At 41.3% G+C, this 19,932-nt stretch overlaps 1 protein-coding gene across 2 annotated transcripts in view; it reads left to right on the top strand.

Annotated features, from left to right (window-relative positions):
• Positions 1-1,319: 1,319 nt before the first annotated feature.
• Positions 1,320-19,932, top strand: part of DENND1B (DENN domain containing 1B) — a 145,728-nt gene continuing 127,115 nt past the window's right edge. The window contains exons 1-2 of one of the 2 annotated variants that reach the window (XM_066192282.1): positions 1,320-1,536; positions 4,414-4,478. In XM_066192282.1, coding sequence (XP_066048379.1) covers positions 1,520-1,536; positions 4,414-4,478 — 82 coding nt within the window. In that variant the 5' untranslated portion in view covers positions 1,320-1,519. The remainder of the gene's footprint in view (positions 1,537-4,413; positions 4,479-19,932) is intronic. The other variant, XM_066192280.1, reaches the window with a different exon arrangement.

Below are 19,932 nucleotides of genomic sequence, written 5' to 3'. Positions count from 1 at the left end.
CTGGATGCCTTGCTCTTCCCGTCCCCTTGCTAAAACAGACATGGGTGTTGCTCCCTTCTCTCCTGGCTCTTTAGTCCAGACTGATCCCACCAGAGTTCACTTTAACAGTGGGTGAATTAAACCTGCCTGCTGTGAGGGCCTCTCATGGTACACAAATATTCACATTTAACCTTTTTTTTTGAAAAAAAACCAACCCTGAGCTACATGACGTGTGTGGCTATATGTTAAGGATATAAAGCCCCAAGAAATTTCATTTACTTCAGTGGGAGTTGCAAATACTGGCTGCTAAAACACAGCCAAAAATTACTGCAGAATGAAGACTGGGAAAGTAAGTACTTGAAACCCAAGAAAATCCCCAAGCTAAGGTTACTGCTGCAACATTCAGTTCTTTTCGTTGCACATCTATAGGGTTTATTATTAGTTTATCTATGTCCTGTGTGGTGTGTAGGATGTGCAATGAAGCCAAAGCAATATTGGTTTGGAGAACTTAATATTTGTAATTTCCTGACTTTTGAATATTTGATTTTTCAGCCCCAGTAATGCACTAATGCTGTTTTATGTGTTTAATATATAATTGGCTTGAATTTTTTTCATCTTTTCAACAGTTGATACGATGATTAGTTTCTGGAGGAAGAGTGAAGAGAATGACGTTTTTTCTTTGGCCCAGTACTACAGAATCTATTTTACGCACTTTTTCATTGCAGTGTTACTATGTTGGTGAGGGAAACTTGGTGTAGGTGGGAATTTGGCAGCTCAGTGCCTCTCAGATGAATGAGACTTGGAAGCCTCACAAGGACGGTGTTATTTTTATTTCGTTTCCAAACTCGAGGGAAGCACTCGAAGACTGAAAGCTCTTTATGTGTGTTTACAGGACGGTGGGTTTGCTCCAGCCGCACCACCTCTTCAGCAGTTTGGGATAGCGTTTGTTTAGGACTCGATAAAAACAAAAGCTAAGCAGATCACCGCAGGTTAAATTAACATTTATGACCTTTAGCACGAAAAGCTCCGCTTTCCCGCTGCGCATAAAGAACGTAAAAGGGCTGCTAGGATGTGTCAGTGCACACACCAGCCGGACCGACCCTCTGAGCTGTTTTAGAAGCGGGTGAAGGTGCCCGGGAGGTGACACATGACGGTCCCTGGGCGCTGCCCTGCCCCACCTGCCGGGCCTGGGGCACCTGCCGCGGAGGGCACGGGCCGCCCGCCCTCCCCCGCCGGCCTCAGGTGACACCAGCCCCGGCGGCTCCCCGGGCCGCCGCCGAGCTTCCTGGTTCCCAGAAGGTGCCGGAGCGGCTGCAACAGGAACTGAGAGACGGGGGAGGAGGCGGTGCCGCCGCTCCGCCGCAGTCGCGGCCCGAGCCGGGGGAGCGGAGCGGAGCAGCCATGGGCCGCCGCCCGCCGCGGCGCTGAGCCGCCCCCGCCGCCCAGCGCTCCGCGGCCGGCGCTGCCCCTTCGCCCCTGCCGGGCGGGGGCGCTTGTCCCTGGGGGCGCCGGGGCCGCCGCCGGGGCCCGCGATGTGACCATGGACAGCAGGTTCAAGTGAGTGCTGCGTGCGGGGGCCGCGGTGGGGCTGCCGGGCGCGGCGGGCCGAGCCGAGCCGAGCCCCCGCGGCGGACAGGCGGTGAGCAGGCCCGGTGGCAGCCCCGGTCCGCTGGGCCCGGCGTGCGGCGGGCGGGGACGGGAGGAGGGGGAGCCCACCCGGCGGGAGCGTCTGAGGGGCCGGGCGCGTCCGCCGCGGCCGCTGAGTGACAGCGGGAAGGGCGGGCGGGAGGCGGCGGGGCCGGAGCCGGGGCGAGGCGGGACCCGCGGGCGGGGGCAGCGGCGGCGCCCCCCGACCCGGCCCGGCCCGTGGCGGCGGGGAGGAGGAGGACGAGGAGGAGGGGGAGAAGGAGGAGGCGGCCGCAGCCCCGCCGGCCGCTCCCCCGCCCCGCGGCGGCCCCGGTATCGCCCGTCCGCAGCGGCCGGGGGACGCGCTCGGCAGCCGCCGGCCCGGCGGGCAGAGGCCCCGGCGCCGGCCGGGCTGTGCCCGGTGAACGGGGCCCGTGCGGGGGGGGCAGCGCGGTGCCGAGGCCGCCGGGCCCAGCAGAGCTGCCCACAGTGCCCCTGCCCGCCTCGGGCCGAGGCTGTTACAGGCATCCCTTTAGGAGATCGCAGGGTTGGGAGGGAGCTCTGCAGGTCATCCCCTCCACTCGCCTTGCCGAGGTAGGCTCATGTAGAGCAGGTGACAGAGGTGGGTTTGGAACGTCTCCAAGGGAAGACTCCACCACCTTCCTTGGGCAGCCTGTTCAGTGCTGTGCCACCCGCAGTGTGAAGAAGTTCTTCCTCACGTTCAGGTGAAACTCCTTGTGTTTTAGCTTATGGCCACGGTGGTTGCAGACCGCCCTTCTGCCGTGACGGCATGGCAGGTGCAGAGGAGGTTTTTTGGGTATTTGGGAGCACTGCCGTCCAGGCTGCCCTCCGGCAGCGGCCGCCTGCTCTGGTGACATTGAAAGTGACAAGATGTTACTCGCGGGTTCCGGCAATTGACAAACAGCTCCGTGCCCATACGTGCTGAATGAGCAGGCTGGCACCGCGGAGCTGGCAGGGAAACGAGAGACGAGAGACGGGCTCACAATTCTCAGATTAGTTTGACACATTTTTGACACTTCTAAGCGTAGTGGGATGTGAAGAGTAAACTTAGAAGCATTTTCCTGCAAAAGCGGTTTTAGAGTACTACAGTGAAAGACAGAAGGCAGTATTACTTCAAAGAGCTTTTTTCATGAGTGTAATTCAGCTAGGAGTTGAGTTAGAAGCACTCATTTGTTGATTGTAACACAAACTGATTCACATTAAAACCCCAACCTGAGAGGATAAACCCAAGGCCTAAGCTAGAGCAATGTCATGGGGAGATGTCACTTCTTCTAAATGAAGGATTTTTGTGGTTCAGTTTTCTAGGTGACTCAACCAAGCACAGTCTTACAAGTTTCATTCTGAACCTGCTCAGCAGCCAGAGGAACAATAGACAGTTAAGGGCCAGACAGAGTAAATCTCCAGTGTCCTGGATTTAGCCTGTTGCAACTCAGACCAGTTTCATCTCCTATACACAGGATCAGCAGATACAGGATTTCCCCAACAAAATGCTTTAAAATACAAGGAAAGAGTGTGATATGGGCAGGTTATGTCTTCATAATCTGAATTAGACTATAATTGCCTATCTCGATGATGATGCGGAGGTCAGTGAAAGCATGTACTGAATCAATTAATTTGTGACAGCTGAGTTTTTCCCTAGCTCAGCCTTTGGATTTCATTCAAAACTTTATTTAAAGAAACAACAATGTGTTAATTTGCTGTGTGCTTTATACACAGCATTTTAGAAACCTGGAACCAAGTCTTGTTGTTTGTTTGTTTTTTTTTTTTTTTTTTTTTTTTTTTTTTTTTTTGTTTTGTTTTTTTTTTTTTTTTTTTTCCTAAGCCTAAATCTCCAGCTGACTTCAGTGGGAGTGTTACTCAAGACAGGAGTTCAAGTGTGAGCCTTTTATGTGGGCTAAATAGATAATTGATATGGGTGCGGTTATACCGCTTGTTTTTAATATAAATAGCAGTGTGCTTGGTAGGCAGAGAGGGGTGGATGGCACGGTAATGGCATTTAGACCTGTTTCTATGAATATGTAGTTCGGGATTAGGCTGAGTGTTAATTGCTGTTGGCACAGGCACTTAGTTATTATCCTCAGGTGGAAGAGGCGTGGGCCGCGCACGCAGCTGCCCCTAATGGCTGCTGCAGGTGGATGGGGAGGCTCCGTGCTCCCGGCCGGCTCCGGCCTCTGTCCATCCCCGGTTATCCATCCCTGGTCAGTGCACTCGCGTTGGCTCCGCCCTGAATCATGCCTGAGGTTCAGCTGGGACAGGCCCAGCTGACGATCAATATCTGGTGGGAGAGGAAGCCAAACGAGTCTCGGCCTTGGGGTAGTAATCAGATGCATTTAAAGGAGAGTGGCTAAACACAGGGAGTTAAAATGGAAGGCTAATGATGGGCTGTTCTATTTAGTAGAAATAAGACATAGCTTTAGAAGAGGCTGCCTGTGAGTCCATTAATGTGACAGATTGACTGATTGATAAGGAGTGTAGCAGCTCTTTCTTCTCAACTGTTAGGTGGGGTATGGTGGAGTGCCTTAAAAGCTATTTGATATATAAGGCAGTGACAAGATCATGTAAATAAATCACACAGTTTAGCTTGTTTATCTTTCTTATTCCTTTCCTAAGGTTGTATAGGGAAATGTGGCTTCTTCGTTCTTCCCTAGAACTAATCTGAGCACTAATTCTGTTTTAATGATATTTTAATTCTATTTATTATTGTACAAAAAGAATGGGAAGGATATAACAGTAGAAATAAGATTTGCAATAATGTATATGGTAATTGGTTGTGTTTGTTTCTTCTAGGGAAAATCCAGAACGAACCTTTGATTTGGTACTGAAAGTAAAATGTCAAGCTTCAGAAAATGAAGGTAATACACTATGCCTATGATATTTATATAGAGAAGTGAGAGTTGGAAAAAAATACTTGGCATCCCAATCTAGTGTTATTTTATACTTGGGATTGCTTTTAGAGTGAGATTGTGTAAGAATGGGCCTATGATAATTTTATTGCTTTTAAAAATCTATTACTTTGTACTTGTGGGGTTTTGTTATGTTTTCATTTTAGCTGTTGTAAAAATATTTCTGTTCTGCATGATACATTTGCAAAACTTGGACTTGAAATGTATTTTCGACTCTTAAAATGTTGATTTTGTGTAATATTTCATTTTAGGAGAACAGTTGACTTCTGTCTATCAGGGGAATGTTAATTTTGATCAGTGTGATAGAGAGAAAGTAAGTTATTTTTCAAAAAACAATAGGAGGAGACTTTCTTTGTTGCTCGTGTTTGGCAGCTGCCTTGGTTTGCTATGCCATACAAACAGCAATGAGAGCTGCCTTGAGCTTGTATCAGCCATCTTTTTCACATCTCTATAAACGTGACGTAAAAGAGATGTAGTAATGCAAGAGTTTTCTAAGGGAGGCTTTTTTTCCTCTTGGGTATAAAGAAGATGGGCTTTCCAGTACTGAAATTAATGTAACCTCTTGAAAGTCCACTGGGGGAACTCGGTTCATGTTCTCATCCGAGGCTGTTGGCCTTACAAAAGCAAAGGGAGAGGAGGAGTCTTGTTGAGGTTGTATTGTAGTCATGTTAGTCTGTGACAGCTGTGTCTTAATCACAACTGTAAAAACAATAAACTACATCTTAAAATAGACTCTATTTCTTATCCTACTGTGCTAATGGATACTGTTTCCAGAGTTTGCTACTTTAACAAGTAAGAGGCCTGTAGAGGTTTATAGCCCCAAACTATTTTTTTATTTTTTTTTTATATTTCAGACAGCATTCTGTTAGTGTGAGTTGCAGGAGCATGCCTGATGTGTTTGGAAAAAAACCCCCACTTTTGCTGAAGCCAAACAATTGTAGTTATTCAGATCTTTTAATTATTTTTGTGAACAGCCAGCATCCTTCAGTTTATCGCCTGCTTTTTTGGTTTGCTGTTGGTAATGTCATAGTTTGACAAATCAAGTGGACTTTCCTAACTCTGATCATTTTTGTGGCTTGTAACACACGGCACTCTGCCTTCTCTCCCTTTCTGGAGTTTTGCCTTAGTGATTTCATAGATGGTGTTTGGGAACCCTGCTTAGCTACTTGACTTTGGATCTATTCCTCTTCGCATTGTGCTTTTAGTCTCTGCCTCCACCCAACATCCCTTCCTGGAGGCCTGTTCACATCTTGGCTTAGGCCCAGCTTCAGGCTGCAGATTTTATTCCCTTTCTTCCTTTCCCTTCTGAGATCTAGACTGTTGATAATCTTTTCAGGTCTTCATCTTGAAATCTTGAAAAATGTGGGCTTTTTTCTTCTGTGATCAGAATATGAAAATATATCCTTTTAATTTCTTTTATCTCCTGTTGGACTTCTCATTATTCTTGTGCATCTTTCTACCACTGCTGCCGTAAGAAACCGCTTCTCATTGCATGCAGCTCTGTGAATGACTGCCTACACCTGGATTTTGGTCATAGGTACTTCCCTTGACTCTCTTCGTTGGTAGTTTTGCTGTTTATCACTTGTTCTCTGTGGAGAGGAGCATCTTAAAGAAATCCTTGCACTGTGACATGAGTTAATGTGGAGACTGTTTGTGACTATATTGTGATTGCATTCTCTGCTATTTCCCTTTTAGTCACAATTGTTTCTATGCTGTGTGGGCCAGTTGCTCTTGGTTCATGGGGTGGCCAAAGACAGGGAGGAGGTTTGATACCTGTAATTTTTTGGAGTCTGCAGTGTGTAACTGGTGAGGAGCTTAGGGGTGCTTAGCTGGCCTGGAGCTTGTGTTGATTCTTGCATGCGTCCACAGATCAGGACAAAAGTACAGCCCCCTCTGGCCTATCTAACAGTGCTGGCTGAATATTCCAGTTACCATCCTGTTGTACTTGGAGACCCATCTGGGATTTGCTTTAATGTCTTTCATATCATATCTAATTTAGATAGCAAACTCCAGTGAGGGCTTGACATCATATTTACATACAGTATTATGAGCACAGTGATGTATCAAATAATATATCTGAATGTTAAAGTTGTCCAAAGGAAATTCGCAAGGGACAAAAGTGTATTGTCTTCACTGCCACTTTAGAAATGGAGCACAGGGCTTGTCATGCAAAACAGGGAGCTTTCAAGGTTGGTTTATTATAAGGCCTAACAAATTTGACAGTTACCCTGTATTGTAGGTCTTGCCTTTAAATAGATTTTCATGCTAGGATAATCTTTTGAATATATCATACTTGAAAACGTGCTCCATTCACCTGGTTCTTTGCTCATGCCTCTTTCTTTCTTATGAAAGAGATTTGTGTTTAAATAGGAGCTTTCTCCCTCGCATCCCATCTGCTCCTTGTACTTGATCCTGAAGCTATGTCAGCACTGAATTTGTGACATCACTGTCACCAGTGTTGCCGTGGAAATATCACCGCCACAAAATTATGATGTCCCTGCATGAGTGAGCAGCAGGAGAGGCCGACTTAGGAGAGAGGAAGACCTCAATGTGACCTGTCTATCTCTAAGCTTTTTCTTTTCTTTCTAGTCTGTCTTCTCCTGCATTTTATTTTCTCCGTGCCAACGTGTAACTCTTCTAACAAATCAAAATTGAGGTGGCCTTAAGGCAGGTGGAGCTCTTACTAAGATATTTTTATGAGGATGCTGAATGTCTGCAACAATTTGACATGATGAAGGATTTTGCTGTTAAAATTGTTTAACACTTTTGGAAAAGTATTTTTTCATAACTTCTTAATTACAACACAGTTCTCAAGGAATGTCAGTTTTTCAGACATTATATTGTCCCAGGACTGTTCCAACTGTAAAGGATCATACATACATGAAAGGCAGCAGCATAAAATTTTTTGTATGTGTTAAGAATTTTGTTCTTCAATCATTCCAGTAATTATTTTCAACATAGATGTTTACATTGAGTAGAAACCAAAGAGATTTCATGTAGGTTAATATGAATTTATCACTTCATGTTTGGTAGGTAGCTCTTGAATTGGTTACAGGCTCAGTTGTGCTGGCATGTATTTGTTTATAGCTGGATCAAAATTTTGTTTCCCACTGGATACATGGTTTCGGATTTTTTGTGAGCTACTCTTAAGAGTAGCTTACGTACTTAGATAATTGTTACTCTGTTTTAAACTGGATACATAGTTTCGGATTTTTTGTAAGCTACTCTTAAGAGTAGCTTACATACTTAGATAATTGTTACTCTGTTTTAAACTACAGGAGTGCACAGTAGCATTGCTAGAACAGTGATCTTCCAACCCTTTCCTCAGGCAGGAGAGAAAAAAAAGATACCCTCTACGTAAATATTCTTGTAATTCCCTCAACAGTTTAGGATATGTTGCTTACTGTATTTTCAGACTAAATCTCCAAAGAGGAGACAAAACCCTTAAGACCAACGTCAGATTGTAGCCCAGATCATAACTTCGAGTCCTTTGCAGTGCTGAGGGTAGTAAATGTCAATTAGTAACCAGCTGATGTGACAGCTTTTAGTTATGAAAATTCATAACCTGTTTCTTACAAAACTTTGAGATGAATTAGCTTCTGTTCAGCAGAGTTTGCTAAGTGACTGGGACATAGGTGCTAAGCTATTCTAGCAGCCTGGTATTTGTTAATTGTGAATTTGGCCTGCAGTGTGAATAGCACCTTACAGAAAAAAGTTTTACGCTGCCTTCCGGGCAGTTGCATATTTTTGTAGTTCGTTTCTGTGTTACTCCTTAATGAACAGCAAACAAGAAATAGCAAAAATGTGTGTTCAATTTAATACCAGCAGCAGGTCTTCTGTATTAAATATTCACTTACAGACCCAGAGGGCAACTTGATAACAGATATTATCAAAACTGCTGTGTTATTTTAAGGACAAATTTACTCTTTAGCTTCAGGGTGAGAAGTTTTTTGCGCTTTGGGCTGAATCACCCTTACTGGGTATCAGGAGTAAAGCAGTGGTACAGTTGTTCTAAGTGCACAGTCTTATATGAGGCTATTGCTCAACAGCTGCACCTAGATCAACTTTACTCTTCTCCTGGCACTCTTTTGTCCCTTGAAAATTACACTGCAGCTGGAAGATGGGCTGGAGCCTAGGGATTGCCTGAACAAAGCTGTCTGCAGCTTCTTTTTTGCCATCCAGATCATTCTGTCACAAAAAGTAAATTGAATTTCTGGAGGGTCGACGTTTCTGAACTTTTCCACAGGACGTGTCCAAATTAATAGTGCCATTGTAATCTTTGTGAAGAGCGTATCTATGTATCTATGAGTAGACAAGCATACACAGATTGTGCATACAGACCTCTAAGTCTGAACTGTGGATTTGAAGTTAAAAGAGCAGAGATGAAATTGGCAATTTAACTAAGTCAATAAATTTTATATCCTGTGCATTGGTTCTATTAAAACTTGGTTGCAGATGCAAAAGGCGGTGCAGGTACAGCAACCAGCAGTAGAAAAGCAATGTGCAGCAGCTTCTGTGAACATGAACTTTTTAGCGCTTCTGTCCACAGTTTCCCAAGAAGATGACTCAGATTGGTTTCAGTGTGGTAAGGAGAGTGCTGTTTGCTATACCTTCATTTTCTTTGATTATAGTACATAAAAAAAGCAACAAAAGGGCTTCTCGGAGGCTGCAGGTAAATCCAGAAAAGTCAACCACTGAATTGTGGTTTAGGTCTAAAGCAGTCCTGACTGTTAAAGGTTTTACTTGAAAACCCTTTTAAAGCACCAGTTCATTTTCCATCCAATCTAAGAATAATTGTTAGAACACCCTTGAAATTTGGTTGCTTTGTCTCTATTTCTTTTTTAAATGCTAAGAAATCTTAAATAGCTCTAGGGCTAGATAATGTGATTTTCAGAGAAGATGTTAAATAGGTTGTGTTGAATTGCATGAGTAACTCCTGTAGTTTATCTTGCCGCTGCCAGAATGATAGTGAATCTTAGTGATGTGTGATCTCCAAATTATTTTTCTTTAAAGGGTCTTATACTCATTGAATCTTCAAGAAAAAACCAAAAATTCAGTTTAACTTTGTGTTGGTAGAGTTAAAAACTGTGTGCATTAAGTCTAGAAATTAGTTTAGAAATGCAAAATTCTTTGGATGAGGTTTGATTGCTCTCTGTTAAGCTACTAACAAAATATGTAAATCCAGAAAGGTCCCAATCCCAAAACCAAGTTTAATGCAGTTGGTAGTTTTGTCCAAGGGTAACCTGTGTTGCTTTGGTAAGGTTTTGATTTAGAGCCTTCCAAAGCTGCCCTTAGGATTGTAGACAGAACAAGCACCACTTTTTCTTCTGTTTTTTCTTCACTCTTGAGAGTTGTTTGTTAACCACATACTCTGAGCCAGTGGGTGCAACATGCTGATCAAGATAACGCCCTTCCTCTGCTCTGCATTTTTCTGTACAGCATCTCTTGAACCTGAAGAAAAAGATAATTCTGTTACTGTAATACATGAAGAAGTCAACAGGGTTGTTTTTAAGAGCAGTTAAAACTTTTGATGCAGTGTTTATATACTGCTAACCTTTTTCCCTGTTGGTTTTAGCTGGAAGGGTGCTAAATAAGAACTGGTCCACAGAAAGTTAGGTTTCTCTACCTTTTTGAAGCATGCTCTGTTCTTCGGGTGACTGTGGAGAGGAACTATATGTTGCTATGAACTAGATAAGCTTTCTTACTTTTCTCTCATTTATGTGTATATTTTTAGTCTCAAATGCTGTATTAACATATTAGAATTTGGTTTACACCAATAGAAAGCTAAAGGTGCTTTTTCAATTGGTAAAGTGTCATTTGAAAGCGTTGGATAGCTGCTTATAGTCTTAGCTTAGATGCAGTTTTTGTGTATTAAAAAAATAAAACTTTTTATATTCTTCAGGAGTTTCATTGAGCTTAACATCCGTTCCCCTGCCCCAACTCATTAACTCATATGTTGTTATTTAGGTTAGTGCTACTTCCCTGTGATGGTTTCTCGCTTTTCTGTCCAAATTGCGAAGCTAAAATGGGCGTTTAATCTAGCCTGGTTTCTCTATAGGATTGATTGATTAGGAGAAGTAAATGTCACAGTCTTTTGTTGAGGGTTATGTAAATGTTTTGAAGACAAAAGCAGGTAGAGCATCACTTTTATCCTTTAGACAAAACCAAGGAATAGAACCCAGTGTTTGGCTGAGGTTTTGCATGAACACCAAGCATAGCTGTAAATCCTTCATAAATTATAATCTTTAAACCCTCCACTTGTAGCTAAATGAGTAATTTCATTGTGTTCAGATTTCTGGCATTTAATTGGAAAGCCCCTGAGGGTATGAACAATGTCTTCTGTGTGTTTGGACTGTCACTAGTAAGAGTGGGTGTTGGAAAATTATGAACAACAAAACCAATTAAGACAAGAATGATTTTGTATCTAAGATAAAGATTGGCATTTTGATACTTTTTACCTTTCCCTTCTGCTCTCCGGAGACTGAGAAATGCAGTGTAGTCTCTCCAGCTTGCAGCTTCTCCACAGATGCAAAAAAGTGGAGGAAAATGTTGGTACTTTTCAGTGTCTCATTTCTTACAGATCTTTTTTTTTCCACCAGCCTCCAGAGATTCTTGGATGTATGTGTAATTTGGAGGTGGGTGCAGATATGTGTGTGTAGGAGGTGAAGGGGTGAGAGCTGCTGAAGAAATAGGTCAAGGAAGCCCTTTCTCCTATCTTGCCTGCATTCTTTACCAGGGTGAAGAGACCCCAGTGGGGAGGGCCGACCCTGCTCCCCAGCAGGCAGAGGACAGTCCTGGGAGGAGTGGCAGGCTCTGCTCTGCTGCTGCCGAGATTCCAGCTGCAGTGATGTGGGGGCAGGCACTGGGCTATCAGTGCTGGTAGAGATGAATTATCCCCCTGCAGGCACCCGCCCGGCTGTGTCAGGTTTTCATGTGATGCCATATGCCACTTTCAGCAGTGTGATCGGGTTTTGGGCAGTGAAATTAAAAGGGAAAAACTCGATGAGTTAAGGAATACAAGTACTTAGCTGGTATAAAAAGGATTTCGTATAAAATTGAGTAGAATGAACAAACTAGTGTTAGTATAACTAAATATAAGTTGAGAACAGCAGTGTGCCTAATGTAGTCAATCGGTATGAAAGTTGACGTTTTTGTGCTTTTTTCAAATTTAATTTTAGCTTTGTTTTAGTACTTCACTATTTGAGATGGCTGCCTGGGGGGTAGTTTGTGGGCTTTTAAATTGCTTGCATTCAGAAGTGTTAAGAGTTTGCATATTTTCCTAAGCTAATGTCAGCATGCTTGAGCCCTCCCACGCACTGAACAGCCAGCCCATCGTGCAGAGTTTTATCTTTCTTCAATGGGATATTTTATGCTGCTTGCTCTCTTCATATGAATATGTATGTCATATGTAATGACTTTTTTTTAATGTATGGGGGATTTAAAATCTTCTGAAAAAACTTTGAAAACTGGTTAAACTTCAAAGGTTTAAAATGTTGGGTTTTTTGGTTTTTTTTTTTTTTGTTTTTTGCAAAGCTGTAAGGAACTTCTCTGTCTAGCACTAATTTGAAGAGGCTGAAGTGTAGGATTTCCTGTTTGGTTAACAAAAATAGTTTTTAAATTCTTTTTTCTTTGCCACTGATGATATTATCTGGAGAATGGTAGATACATGTAGATGCACATGCTCATCATCTAATTGTTGAAATAGATACTTCTGTTTAGAAATAAAATAAAACATGACCAGGGCTACAAAGGGAAGAGTTACGTAAGTGTTTGTGAAGGGCTTCAAAACCCCTGAAGCAAAATAAAGTGCTATTTTTATTCCTTAAAGTAACACAGTAAGAGCAATTTGAGCGCAGCATTGCTTTGCAATTAATATGTTGAGAATCTGTATTTTTTATAGCAGGCTGATATGTGATAACTCCAAGATCCTGGTAAAAACATGATGTTTACGGACAAATACTTAGAATGGAAGATTCTATGTGACTGACAGATGAAGTAATAAAATGCTGGAAATGTTAACTTCTGATATTTGCCTTTAATATTTTTCCATGTATTTTGGAGAGCTGTAGCTTTAGGCATAAAACTGAGTAATTTGAGTGAACAAACACTTTTTATATTTTGCAAATCTGGTTTAGGAGAAAATTCTAAAACTTAGTACTGAACTTTATATGGAAATAAAGAAGAGAAAAAGCAGAAGTTTTAAAAAAAGGCCTGAACAAGATTTTGGGTGTGGTATCTGCGCTTCCTGCACTGGGAAAGCCAAGGCAGCAGTTTACAGTCATACTGTGATCCTTTGCAGAATTCTCAATCCTTGTTTGGAAGGTTTTGTCCAAGTGTTAAATCCTTAATTAGAAACAAGGTTTGAAACAACGCCCTTAGATTATGTTTCCTGAATCTGGTTTCTTTACCAGAAGAATGGGTATTGAGATGTAGATTAAAACCTAGCTAAAATTAAACACTTGTGTCTGAAAAGAGCATATTTGTTAGGGTTTCTCTGGGAAATATTTTTAAAACTTCCTTAGTTAATGGCAAATTTGTTCATCATAGAGTCACAGTTGTCATAACCAAGGTATTTTGCCATAAGTAGTGTAACACTGCATTGTTCCTTAAACTCAGAACGATAGAATGACACAAATACTTCCTATTCATCTGACTTTAGATGCTGTTCCATGTCAAGAGTTTTATTTGTTGTGCTACTTGAACCTGTATTAGAACACATGCAAATATCATGTTGTCATTCTGTGGATGGGGTGAAATGTTTGCTGTTGGGAGGAGGCGGTTCTTTTGCTGTGTCAAAGGACTAGCTAAACACAAAAATCTGTTGTCTTAGTATTTAAATACTGGATGCTAAATACTGAATTGAGCTGTATTGAGATAGTTGCACTTGACCCAGAGAAGCCATGTTGGTAATGATTATAAGCACAGCATTATTTCCTTCAGAAGTTACAAAGAAAAGCTTTACGTTTTAAGGCAGCTGTTTCCAGGAATGAAATCAAGTTACTACAGAACAGTGATACTGATTATATCCTCAGGTTAAGATGTAGTATTAAAAAAAAAAAAGAAAAAATAAGAAAAAAAAATTTGTTTTGTGCTATGTTGAATGTGTTCGTGTTCTGTTTAAATGCAAAATAAGCAAAAGTAGCAGCATAAAGGTAAAGGAGAAGGGTAGTGTGATGATTGCAAACTTAGCTAGAAATCTGGAAGTGTGTCATGAGTTTGAAATAATGGAGAGAAACCACTGTTGCCTTTAGAGTGTCAAGAGGGAAACAGTTGCTGTTACTTTGTCTTGCTGGCAGAGGCTGATCCTTTATGCATCCGGTTCCCATCTTCTGAAGGTGATTTGGCTTCTAAGCCGTGTTTGTGTGTTTCACTTCAAATAGCTGGCACTGCTAAAAGCATGTGAGGGAAGCATCCTTCCTGCTTCTGGTGGGACCTGGCAGGCTGGCTCTGTGGGCATGCTCGCCATCCAGCTGCTGGGGCTGCCTCTGGAGCTGGCAGGAAAAGTTCATTAGAAGTTCATTATGGAAGTCAGATAGGGAGGAACCCATGGGATTTTTCCTGCCGTTCAATGTAGCATTGGCTGTTGATTCATGTCTTAGTGTTAATTTCAAGTATTTCAGGTTTGTTCAAGTAAATGTATTGCCAGATCAAGAAGCTAAATGCAACCAGGTATGCTCTTACCCTGTCCTACTATCTTCCTGTTGTCTTTGTGTTGGAGTCTGTTTGGGTTTTGTTAAACTCTTGTCCTGTTTTTGAAGAAATGAGTTTGACAAATGTGATGATTTTTCCCAGTTTTCTGTTCATAATGAAATTTGGCTTCTAAGAAAAAACTCAAATACTCAAAGTTAGATCCCTGTTAGCTGTGGGCACTTTGAAGCATTATAGATTTGGAGATAGATTATGTTTTTATTTTGTGTAAACAAAATTCTGGCTAGAGACCACAATTATACTAGTTTGGTACCATGCAGTAATTCATAGAACTGAAAATAGTTAACAGTATTGTGGCACAGCAGAGGAAATTCAGATGACCTTTGTGTCCAGGAAAGACTTTTGCTGGTATTCATCCTCCAGGTAACTTTTCCCTCTAAGAATGCTGCCAGATTAACAAGAACTTCAGTTTCTAGTAGCAGATGAACTTTTGCTGTCACATCAGAGGAGGCTGTGATGTCACTGGTTCTGTGCCTGGACAAGTAAAGCTTCCTGACACCAAAACTGAGTTAGGTGAGGTTCTGAGCATTCAGTTTCAGTTTCAATCAGGCATTTTTAATTGGTGCATCTGATTAAACCCATTTTAGTTTCTGGGAATGGGCATGTTGCATGTAATGCAAGTATGTGTTTCCATCTGCTTTAACTTGGGTTTGGAGCCCTCTAGCACCTTACTAGTTTTAGTCTAAAAATGCTTTTACAAGTGTCAGGCAAGAAAAAAAAAAAGTCAGAACCAGCATATGTAATTAATATATAAGGAATTTATAAAGAAATTTTCTTTCTTGTCTTGATATATTACGCTGTATTATACAAAGAATGATTTCAAAGGTATTTTTTTGCATTCTGGTTCTGATGTTAGAAGTCATTACTTTGTCCCTGCTTGACCCAGGAAAGCTTGAGATGACCACCCCTCAAGTGCCTGGGTGAGAGCATTTTTCATTGGCAATTAAAACATTAATAAACTAAAGCCTGTCTTAAACTGTGTGGCAGCTAGTGAGGGTCACTCTCTTCTTTATAAATAAACAATTTTGTGTGATGTTACTGGACACTGACAGATACAGCAGACTGTCATTGAGAATACTTGTCAGGTCTTGCAGTCCTTGGAGGGAATTTGCATTGTGTTTTCAACAGTGAACAAAGCAGAAATCATCTCTGCTCCTGGTGTTGGGGGAAGTGATGAAGGACAGGGTAAACCAGATCAAACAGCAGTAAAAATAAACTGAATGACCAGAATTTTCAGTGGAAGTGAAGTAGGATGAAGTTTGGAAATAAAAAGGTAGCGAATTGTGTTGGCTGTGATCAGCAGAGCTCTTGAAGCCAGTAAATTCATGAGGATGGGCAGATCCCAAGCACTTGCTCTTTAAGTTTTGGGGAACATGAACTTGGTCTGCTCATATATGATCTGCTTTGTGCAGTTTAAATAGATGATAGAGATCTGAAACTGCAGAGTGCATTGAAGCTCTAAAAAGAGAAAAATACTTTGCTTCCAGCCCTAAATTACTTCAGTTCAATCTGTTGGTTTGCCTGACTCTCCTGATGTGGGGTTGTGTGTCTCAGCTTTGAAACACTGATTTTCTCTGCATTTCCCAGAAAACTTGTTACTAACAACTTTTGCTCAAAGACAGTCCATCTGTGTGGCCTCTCCTATCTGGGTGTTATGGCTGCTGGACTCTCATAAACTGGAAAATACTCTGTGTGGTAATCTGTGTGAAAATAAGGATACCTTGTTATGAGATGTTCTCTGCAGAAGGAGAGTACCCAGTAGAAATTTTGGCTTTCTGGTGTACAGTGGCTGTACTTCATACTCTCTCCAGCTTTTAAAATATTCAACAACCCACCTAAAAGGAGAGAGAAGTACTGAGTATAAAAATTGGAATGTGTATTCAGTCAGTTTGTAAGTAAGATGTAGCCTAGGATTGCAGAATGATCTATGCATTCTCCAGTTAGCATCATCATTAATGACTTTAGTTAAAGAGCCTGTGATTAATTCAATTTAGGACAGTTGCAGAGATGCTCATTACAGTTGTACTGTAGCATGGATTTAGAGGCAATCTGTGTAAAGAAAATATATACCCTTAGTAGATGCAGTTCCAGATTTCTGCTGAGAACAGAACTGGGTTCTGTATGGAACCAAATCAGAATTTCTCACATTATGTCCTAGGAACATAGTGGGATTTTATGATCTGTTTAAAGAGCATTGTTTGTTTTGTGTCTCACCATGCACATTCCTCCTTCTATCTTAATATAACAGGGAAACCTGGTACTGACATGTACTACTGAGGGACTGCTGCTACTCGAGTTCTGCTTCGGTGTATTTGAACTCTAGAAATTATTCCTCTAAGCATGACCAGTATGTTTTAATTGTCAGCACATCTTGAAATATTCATCTTTCAGGGAGCAACACAAAATGTCTTGCTTGGACAGAAAGTGCCAGAACAGCATAAACAATATTTGCAAACAATGTGATGTTTCGAAGCGCTTTGTACGCGGAGAGATCAAAGTGGGTTTGGTCTTTTCTTTCTTTGCTTTTTGTTTTAAGACCTATAGTTAGTTGATGTTGCTTTGGGTATGTAGAACTGTATATATTACCATAGCAGTTAGTATAGCAGTTTTGTGCCTGTACATTGAACACAATGCAAATTATGAAACAGATTGCTTAATTGGAGATAAATGTTGAAAGTTAAGTGTTCAGAAACTGAGAAAATGCCTTTCTCTATTAATCAGTGTTCCAGAACCTAATTTTTTTCTTTAGAAGTCATGGCAGTATATATTCAATTCATATATGTAATAGGAATATTAGAAGTCATGTCACATTTGTAAACCGAAAAGAAATTAGCAGTATATGTTATTAAATTAATACTCTTTTCAGAGAGCAATAACGATCCATTACAAGAAAATAGTATGTTTTAGAAACCAAAGAAACCAAATCTGAAATATGTATCAATCGTTCTAAAGTTTAATTACCATGTCATGTTCATACATGGTTTGCCAAAATTTATGGAGGCTTTTGTTTAACTTCACTTCTAGATGTACTAGATGGAGGGTTAGGCAGAGACAGATTTTATTCCAGATATTCTTTGAACACCAGTAGCCAAGAGAGATGAATTTGAAATCAGTGTTTTCAACTTCATTAGGTTCTTCTTAAGAAAGTGTTTATTGCAGACCAGCACTGGAAAATGGTGTTTTGTTGACATCTGCTAATCAGCTCCTCTAATCTGAAATCCTTAAGACATTCAGTTTTTGGTTGCCATCAGATAAAATACATGAACAGTGAAAGAAGAATTCTTTCATATGTAGCTATGTTAGAAGTTATGGGCATTGATAGAACGCACAGTTGTGGGGATAAAATCTGCTTTATGTACAATGAACTGCAGTTCTCCGCTGTAGAAATATCTGGGCTTAGAAAACTGGTCACATACACCAAAGATAAGGTAGTACAAAACAGTGTTGTACAGGACACCAGCCAAGTCTGGTCTTGAATAGTTCTAAGTCAACAAAGAAAAGCACTTTATAAACAATAGATGAAATATCTTCCTAACTTGTGGCTAGATAGCTCAGTAGTTATTAATAGGAGACAAAATCTTTCAGCTCTGGAATATGTTTACAGAGCTAACTCTGATATTTTTTTCCTCCTTCTTTTGAGTGTCCTGTTATTGTCTTTGCTTCCTCCTTTGCATGTGTGACATTTATGTTTTCATTTGACTCAGCAGTGCTAAGGGAAAAGGATAAGAACACCCCCAACATTGTATGGGCCAGACATAATCCTTAAACCTTGTTGGATTTTGCCTTGTTCAGCCAAACTGGGAAAAAATGATTGCACAAAGGTAAAACACATCCCCTGTGTTAGGAGGAAGTGCAAGCACCAGCCCCCATGCAGGGAAGTGTCAGAAGCCTGGATCATGTTGCTGAAAGCTTGGGTGATGCTTTACTGTGGGCCACATCAAGGAACTTTACTGCTAACAAGTGGCAAGTTCTGCAGAAAACCACAGGTCTTTGAATAGCATCCTGCAGGAAGTAGGTGCTTCAAGCTTGAAGTGAAAGACTAACACTGAGCACAGTGCATTTCTTGGTAGTAGTTCTTTGGGGCTGGTGGGAAGTGTTGCTGTCTTCTGTTCTACAACCTGTCTTTCCACAGGCAGGAGGGAGAAAGCAAAAGCTCTCTCAATTACTGCTGCACAGAAACTGTGTGCTGGAATGGATGTAAAAGTGAGTGGATGAGCACTCCTCAAACTGCCCCAAAGAAGATGACATATACATGCTGAAATTCAAGATATAATTGCATTATAGAGAAATTACATAATGTTCCAAAGTGCCAGCTTTTCTTGTGCCTGGGGTAAATATTCCTTTGAAAAGTAAGTTTTATAATATCAGAAAGTGACCTAAGTTTGTTCATTGGTGACTTCATCAGCTATGTATTTGGCTGTAGTTAAAGCTCTTTCATGAGTTCCTTCAAGCAGGAGCCAGTGGGGGACAAAATCTGTGGTTAAACAACACTTTCACGTCAAATAATCTGAATTTGGTGGATAAGGCAGTGGAGAAGATTTCCAGTATAACCTTGAAAATATATTTAAGCAATAGAAGACCTTAAAAAAAAAAAAAAGAAGAGAAAAGAAATGCTTCTTCATAAGCTATTGTATTATGAAATATGGGGGGCACTGTGATTGTGACTTCTGTGAAGGGCTGTGATATCTATCCACACTTGAAAAGATTAAATTAGACCCTGTTCTTTCCTTTGCACCACAGCAACACTTTAGCTGCAAATATATGTGAAAGTTTTAGCTTCCTGATGATCTGTAACTTCAAAGACAAAATTGTTTTAGGCTTTATTCAAGTAGGAAATTTTCCAAAACTTCACTTAAACGTTGCAAATATTTCCTGATGCAACAGCACATTTGCAAGATGTTATTTCAAGACACTCCTAATCCAGGAAAATCAATAAATTAATTGCTTAAAAACTGCGTTCCATTTTACCCGTTGCTTATCAAACATAATCTTAGTCACTTGTCAGTCTTCAAGGAACTGCAGTTGTGAGAATGTCACCCACTCTACTTTCTGTATTTGCTGTTGGGGGCTTGGCTGCCCTGCGAGGGAGAGGTGTGATTTGGCACCTCTTTGTGTTGATCCCCTCTGCAGCCCTAGAAGCTGAAAGCACTCATGACACCTCGTAGGACAGTCTCGGTGTTGCTTTGCTTCTCTAAACTCGTCCTGCCTGGGAGAGCTGGCCAAGCAGAGCTGGCAGGTGTTTGTGCCTGTCACAGGGTGCAGGACACCCTGAGAGCAGCAAGGAAACAAAATCCAGTGACCAAGGACTGATTTCAGGGAGAGAGCAGATTAGGACTACGCTTCTGTGTTGCATCACTTCTCATGGCTGTTTTTAGAGGGGATGATCTTGCTGAACTCTGCTCTCGGAGTTCAAGGTACCGCACAGATGTGTTACATTTAAGATAAGAGACTTCATTTGATTTCTTTCTTTTTACTCAATAAAAGCAATATGCAGAGGGTAGTGAAAGGTCTGTGACTCTGCTTCAGTTCGGCTGAACATTCTGCCACATTTTTAGCATTTCAGGGAATCTGATAATTGTTTTTTTTAATAGCAGATTGGTATTGCTTTCTGTGGAAGCACATTTGAAAACAGATCAGTATTTTAAAGAACTATAAAAAGGAATGAATCTGCTATGAATGTTCTGAATGGATGAAT

The sequence above is a fragment of the Chamaea fasciata genome, unplaced genomic scaffold, assembly GCF_029207755.1.
Source record: "Chamaea fasciata isolate MVZ Bird 193981 ecotype frontalis unplaced genomic scaffold, bChaFas1.0.hap1 SCAF_10, whole genome shotgun sequence".
NCBI lineage: Eukaryota > Metazoa > Chordata > Aves > Passeriformes > Sylviidae > Chamaea > Chamaea fasciata.
The sequence above is the reverse complement of the archived record's forward strand: the minus strand, read 5'-3'. Positions and strand labels throughout refer to the sequence as shown.